This window comes from Centruroides sculpturatus, unplaced genomic scaffold (assembly GCF_000671375.1).
Source record: "Centruroides sculpturatus isolate CEXI.00-Female unplaced genomic scaffold, Cexi_2.0 scaffold339, whole genome shotgun sequence".
NCBI classification, from domain to species: Eukaryota; Metazoa; Arthropoda; class Arachnida; order Scorpiones; family Buthidae; genus Centruroides; species Centruroides sculpturatus.
Genome location: NW_019384539.1, coordinates 388717 through 396419, shown reverse-complemented (window position 1 = coordinate 396419; position 7703 = coordinate 388717). Strand labels below are relative to the sequence as shown.

At 28.5% G+C, this 7703-nt stretch overlaps 1 protein-coding gene across 1 annotated transcript in view; it reads right to left on the bottom strand.

The window, feature by feature from the left end:
- Positions 1-7703, bottom strand: part of LOC111623334 (zinc finger FYVE domain-containing protein 1-like) — a 56491-nt gene that overhangs the window by 29265 nt on the left and 19523 nt on the right. The window contains exon 8 of the mRNA XM_023365870.1: positions 7329-7344. Coding sequence (XP_023221638.1) covers positions 7329-7344 — 16 coding nt within the window. The remainder of the gene's footprint in view (positions 1-7328; positions 7345-7703) is intronic.

Below are 7703 nucleotides of genomic sequence, written 5' to 3'. Positions count from 1 at the left end.
TGGGTTGATCCAGGCAAACCATCAACATCTTTCCCAAGACCAAATCGCTTTGGATAGAAGACAATGCTGTGCGTTTGGTGGGATCAGCAGGGTATTGTCTACTATGAGCTGTTGAAACCTGGTGAAACTGTCAATGCTCACCGCTACCACCAACAACTGATCAAATTGCACTGTGCTCTGCGTGAAAAAAGGCTGGATTATCAGCAAAGACACGACAAGCTGATTTTCCTCCACGACAATGCATCATCGCATGTGTCAACATTGGTCCGAAACTACTTGGAGACACTCAACTGGAAGGTGCTACCCCATCCCACTTATTCACCAGACCTGGTCCCTTCCGACTATCACCTCTTTTCATCGATGGGCCACGCGCTTGCGGAGCGGCACTTCGATTCTTACAAAGACGTCCGAAAATGGCTTGATGAGTGGTTTGCCTTGAAAGAGAAGAAATTTTTTGGCATGGTATGGGTATCCACACATTGCCCGAGAGATGGAACAAATGTGTCACTAGTGAGGGAAAGCACTTTGAATAAATTTGTTTTTGCTTTCTAAGAAAAAAACGTGTGTTTTTCTGACTAAAAAACAGCGGATTTAAGCTTATATGCCTATGTAGATCTTTCTTAGACACCCCTTCTTCATTTTTCATTTTATTAAAATAACATAAGTTACATTTCCTGATTTCGCTGAGCATTATCAGGATAATGCTCAGCGAAATCAGGAAATCTTAGACACCCCGTATAATCCTAACATAATGATTATTATACATAATTATTATATAAAAGAGCAAATTTTGAAAAGTGGCATCTTATAGCTTTATGGGGCCCAGACAAATTTGAATTAGGGGGCTCCACATACTGTGCTGAATACAGACATTTTTCTTTGGGAGATATTTTCTTATAAAAGCTATGTTAGAGGCCTTCTGTTGGTGATGCCCCCAGGTAATTGCCCATAGAACAATGTGCCATTGATTTTAAAGTTGCATTTTTTATTAAATTGTTTGCATTTTCTATATGAAAAACTTATGGGCCACGCCATCCATCTTGTCAAGTTATAGAGATGAACAAACATAAGCATTTAAAATTAATATTCATTTTCCAATTACCTAATCCAGATGTTTGACATCTGGATTTTCAATGCTTTGCTGCATTTACATAATGTGTATTTCATTATGTAAAAATACATAAAATGACATTTATTGTTTTAATAATTAATGAAACAAAGTAAAGTTAATAAGTATATAATATTTGTATACATACAGTATGTATATAAGAATCATACTCTATGTAGAAAAATAGATGTTATAAAAGTATATATGATGTTTTCATTTATTTACTCAGTCAGCACATTTTCTGGTTTCTATCAGAGAGTGGGAATATATAATTACATAAAAGAAAATTTACAAAACTAATTTTAAATTTTATTTACAATTTTAGAAAATACAGTATTAGATGGGGAAAAACCTGATCTTAAATCATCTTTAAATTCATGAAATTTAATAATGAATGATTATTTTAGTTGAAAAAAGATATGGAAAATTAATGCAGATTCAGCACTAATTAAAATGTACAAAATGTATTAAAATTACTAGTCCAATTAAAATGAAATCTACTGTTCTTCCTCACATTTTTATATGTGAACCTGATTTAAAACTAATTTAAACACTGAAAGAACAGCAGCTACAAAAAGAAAACATTTACAAATAACAACTCATTGTTTAATAATCATTAAATCAATGTAATGCTACAGATAAAAAAATATATTGAAATAGTATTCTAAAAGTATTATTGGATACAATTATTATTTATAATAAGATAAATGTCTTAACTTTCTCACATATATGATATTTCTATAATATATATCACTTAACTATATAAAATTTTATAAATTTTATTAAATATCAATATAATTTTTTTCAAAGCAGTTTATAGAAGTAAATTCACCAATGCTGCAGTCAAAAAGTGTTTCACCAAAAATTATATTAACATTTATGGATATATTTTTTTTATTGTTACTTATATTAAAAGTTTTCAGTAGTTTCGGTAAAGATCTTCATGACTCAGTTTAAGTTGGTAAACAGTAATTTTTGAAAATTTGATTATAAACAAATCTTAAATATCTCTAAGAAAGATAATAGCATGTCACACAAATCTTATAGGTCGCGTCATCCTGTCTATGTATACCTTCTAATATTTATTATATTCCAAAAGTGTGGCATCTATTATTAAAAAAAAACATACTACTGTATTGAAAATGTTTTTCTAGAGTGAACATAAGTTATTATATATAACTAACAGCTGTATACAAATTAATATGAAATTTATAAAATTTTCCTAATAAAAATAATATTTTGTTAGGAGAGTTTTATAAATTTTTGTCTAGATACTTTAATAATTAAGAATGAAACTTTCAATACTTTAAAAGATATAAATTTATATAAGAGAATTAGAAATGGCATCAGTTAATCTACTTTCCATGCTTTCTTGGTACCATGGATTTCTGCAGCAACAAAAGGATCTTAAATTCCTATATTTTTATAAAATATCACCCAAGATGTTTATAATTTTATTACTTTTGTTTAAAATATCTGCCAAATTAAGTGAATTACATATTAAATGAAAGTTTGTTTTGCAGATACTAAAATTTTTCAATATTCTTCCTAGAGCCATCCTAATAATTAAATGTTGCAACCGTGAACAATGTAGTAGGTTGTCAGATTGAACCTTTTTAAAGCAGTCTTTCATCATTTTGAATGGAAACTAAACTTTTTAATAATAACAAAGAAACAAATAAATATAGTATACACACTAAAGGTTTGTGATGTCAAACCAATCAAATTGTGTTTTCAGTCATATGATTTTCTTTGTATTTTTAACTGTTTTTTTAATCACAATCTTCATACTCCTTGGCCAAAATTCTATCATAATGACTACTTTTTATTAATTAATAAATTTTTTACAAATTTGCAATTTATAGCAAGATTACTTTAACAGCTATAAATAATCCTTCATTAGTATTATCATGTTCTTCAGGGTAATTAAAATTGAATCTTTAACATAAATTTATAGATTCAAATATGGAACATGTTGACTGAGTTGAAAGTTTTACCAGTAAGATGTTTATTGTTTTTAATTATTCTTTCCATCCTGTGGACACTAAGAAGACCTCAATAACATATTCAGAATTATAAATTTTTTCTTCTCCTTCAATCTTTTGGTAAAATGCACTTTACTATTAACTACTGACTGTAGAATGCTAGAGCACAGTTCATTATAACAAATGTTAGAACAAACATGCAAACATAGTGTAATTAAGTTTTTAATTTTTCCTGAAATGTGTCATAATGAAATTTGATTATCATCAATAAATCTTGTACATCATATTTTATTTATTCTAAAAAATATTTTTTAGAATAAATAAAATATAATTTATAAGAACTTATGACAACATAAATTTATTATGACACTATTTAATCATCCATCTATACACTATATAATAATATTTAATACATGTAGGATATAAAAACTGACTGTTTTTACTTAATTCAAATGTCCATAAGTCCAAGACAGTTTTCAAACATATATGTGGCAGCATGTAATGTTTCATATGTTTTTTTGCATGCAAAACCTGTTTTTGCTTGCAAGTACTGAATATTGATTTTGTTAGATGACTTGTACGATGGAATTAGAAGAAAGCAAACATAATAATCATACAAGCTTGAATATCACTTGTCTGTGTTACAAACTACTAAAAGGACTAATGCTGAAGTCAAATGATTAAATCATAGAGAATCTATAAACTTGACTAGTAAATTTATCAAATATAAAAAAATGTATTTTACTATCATAAGTAATTTTTATATATTATTTTGAGCCATAACCATAATTTTACAGCTTTCATAAACTAATTTACTAATTAGCATATCTCCCATATCCCTTGAAACTAATAGAGATGTCAATTTAGCAGTAATATCTTCATACCATTAAACCTCTTCAGCTTCCAGCTGAACATGTAAAATGTAGCAATTTACAACTGTTTTTGGAATCCACCCCCACTCCACACCTTCAGGTTTACAGAGTTGGTTTCAAATTAAAATGAATCAAATTAAATGCACGTATAAAATTTAAATTTGAAAAGGCCAGTATAAGATGTATACTGAGCCATACTGATTCACTCATATTATAATGATGTTTCACACTTTTCCCACCATATTTTGGATAGCTGTATCCGTCCCTATAGTTGATACAATTGGAGTTACAGCTGGCTTTAAATATTTCAATAGACTCTAAGAGTCTGATGTGGTCCCAATTTGTAGAGGAGCTGATGAGCTGAGTCTGATGTATTTCAAATCAATATTATTATGACATAGAGCACTTGAAAATCATCACTCCCTATCAAGGTCAAAAGAACATATAGAGGCTAAATTAAAATCAGGTCTAGTTCATCAGATCCTCCACAAATTTGGACCACAGACTCTTAGAGTCCATTGAATTATTTAAAGCTAGCCAATAATATCAGCTCTAGGGTACGAATACAGCTATACAAAGCATGATGGACATAGAGTAAGACATTGTTATAGCCTGGGTGATGTAGTATGGCTCAGTGCATGTCTTATACTGGCCTGTTCAAATTTGAATTCTACAAATGCATTCCAATTCAAAACCAACTCGGTAGTCCTGATGCTGGAATCAGGTGGATTCTGAAAATGGTTGTGAATTGTTACATTTTACATGTTTTGCTGGAAGCTAAAGAAGTTTAATGGTTTGAAGATATTACACATTTCCAATGCTAGTGAAGTACATTTTATTAGCATTAATAACAAGGTCTGAGCCATTGAGAATCATTGATAATTATCCCCAGTTAATGGCTGACTAGTTTTTTGAAGAAATTGATAAATTTTCTGAAAAATGATTTTATTTAGAGCGTTGCACAGTTAATAGTTTTTTTCTATTAATATACCTTTGTTTCTACATTGAATTTTCCCAAGCTGACTTATATTTGTCCTTATTTGAAAAAGGTTTTTTGACAATATACAATCAATATATTAAAAATACAGTTCTTTGATACCATGACATAGAGGAAACAACAGAAATAAAAAAATATCTTTTTTTAAAAAAAGTAGCATTATTATAAAATACAGTAGAGCGTCGATTTTCCGAAACTCNTCTCCATTTATATAGGAAAAAATTAATCAATATAATTTATAAATATTGAAATACTATATTCTTGCAAGAAATTCTCAACATCATTTGCTTCCTCATGGATTCTGATTAGGACCTTCGTATTCATCCGGTTCTGTATAATCTTTTATCTTAATCATTTATTTGTTTAAAAATTTCAGCTTGTGCCAAATGATATTTCAGCTTGAGCAAAATAATATTTAACTTAAGCTAAATATTATTTCAGCTTGAGCTAATGAATTTAAGCTTGAGCTAAAATAACATTTAGCTCAAGTTAAATATTATTTTGCTCAAGTTGAAATTTTTAAACAAATAAATGATTAAGATAAAAGATTATACAGAACCGGATGAATATAAATAAACTGCTAGTAAACAGCACACATCCAGTGAGAACCTCATAGGTTGCCAGATAAGTTTTATAAAAAGTAAAGCATAATTCTCAAAATGTAGCCCAAATTATTTTTAAAGTAGCCAAAAAAGTACTAAGTTACCCAAATCTAGTAGAATAGAGCCCTAAAAATATCTCATTCTACTACTTGTAGCCCATCTTGGAACACTGAAACCCAGCCTATTTTATGAGATAAACAAAAATAGTAGTCAATGGGTAAGGTAACATCCGAAAATGTGTTACTGGAAAAGCAAAATCATGTTGACCATCTTAGAGTTGTTCATGGTGTATTGTTCTCTTACCATATGGAAGCACATAAACTTCAATCTAAATGTATGAATTAACATATGCATATCACATTTCAAACAGAATTTTCAATTCAAATCTCAAAGTAGTCATATTTTGAACTAACCAAATTCCTTAACATGTAAATCTCTATATCCTCAGCTGGGACAAATAGTACAATTACAAATTAATGAAATTTCAAACTATCTGAGTTTGAATTAACAAGGATTTTCGTATCTCCAACAGGTTTGCTGCAGTACTGATTTCTATATCACTTCTCCAAATTTTATAGTTTACAAATCAAGTAAAAATATCAAAAATTAAAAAAAAACAATCTGCATAAGAAAATTAAATAAAATAGTCAAAATATGGTATTAAGAATGTAATCTCTAAACTTATTTATTTTTGCTCTGGACAGCTTGAAATATTCCCAGACATATGGAGAAATGCATCATGCTACGTCAAAGTGTCTGCACAGACACTTTCATTGGGGATATTGAGGTATGACACCAACAAACTTTCAGTGTGTTAACAAAGATTTACAAATTTGTGTGTAAAACAGTTGTATAAGTCATAAATTCCGTGACTAAAATAACAAAAAAAAATTTATATTTGCTGTTTGGTTCCATTTCGTACAAATGCTTCCATAAAAACACCTGACAGTTTATTTATTTATGTTCTAAAAAATCACCTTTAGTTGCATAAAGAATGTCCAATTGATAATTGATTTTCTGCCAGGTGTTGTTTCAACAGGACAGTGCATCTCCTCATTGGACAATTTCTTTACGTAATGTTAGATATATCATTTCCTGGATGATGGATTGGCCATAGGGTCCAACACTCTGGTCGTCTAGATCAGCATTTCTCAAACTATGGGTTGGACCCAATACTTGTAATGTTTGTATTACTGAAATATTGTCTAAGAACTAGGAACAAGAGAGACATATGTTAAATACTGAAAATTTTTTAACAACTTTTTTTCTTATAATTATTATAGTCATATAGTAATAAAATTAAGATTATAGAAAGTGTATATATGAAATTGATTTCTCTTTTCTATTTTGAATAACATCAAAATAGATATTTTATCTAAGGTCTTAGTCATTAAGTTACAATGGTTTTGAAAATATTCCTAAGGTCTTAGTCATTAAGTTACAATGATTTTGAAAATATTCCTTGTCTAAGCTCTTAGTCATTAAGTTACAATGGTTTTGAAAATATTCCTTGTCTAAGGTCTTAGTCATTAAGTTACAATGGTTTTGAAAATATTCCTTGTCTAAGGTCTTAGTCATTAAGTTACAATGGTTTTGAAAATATTCCTTGTTTATTCCAAGTTTTAGGTTTATTGTCATACTTAACAATAAATTATTAAAAAAAAAAGGGATAAATTTTGGCACAAGTGAATCAATAAATAATTTTTAAGGAATTTTTTTGTGTATATACAAGATACAAAATGAAATTGACAAAAATCTTCTTACAATCTGAAAAGTACATCTAAGAAAAGAATTCATTAAGATTTTTATAAAAAAACTTGAAATATTTCTCAAAGTAAAATAGACTCCTGAATAATTTCGAAACAATATATTTTATTAACTACTGTCAGTGTTAATTTTTTAATAGTTAAATTTTAATAATAAAAACTAAAATTGAAATAAGTTATTTGTTATAAATTGAAATTGGCCCTAACCACACTTAATAGAAATGTACTCAATATTACATTTCACATGTAGAAGTTATCATCAACAATGCATAGTTTTATTTCATTATATAATATACAATGACTCCAGTTTACCAGGTTTTTAAAAAATTTCTATTATAAAAATTTGGGTCATGGAACCATTACAATTATACTG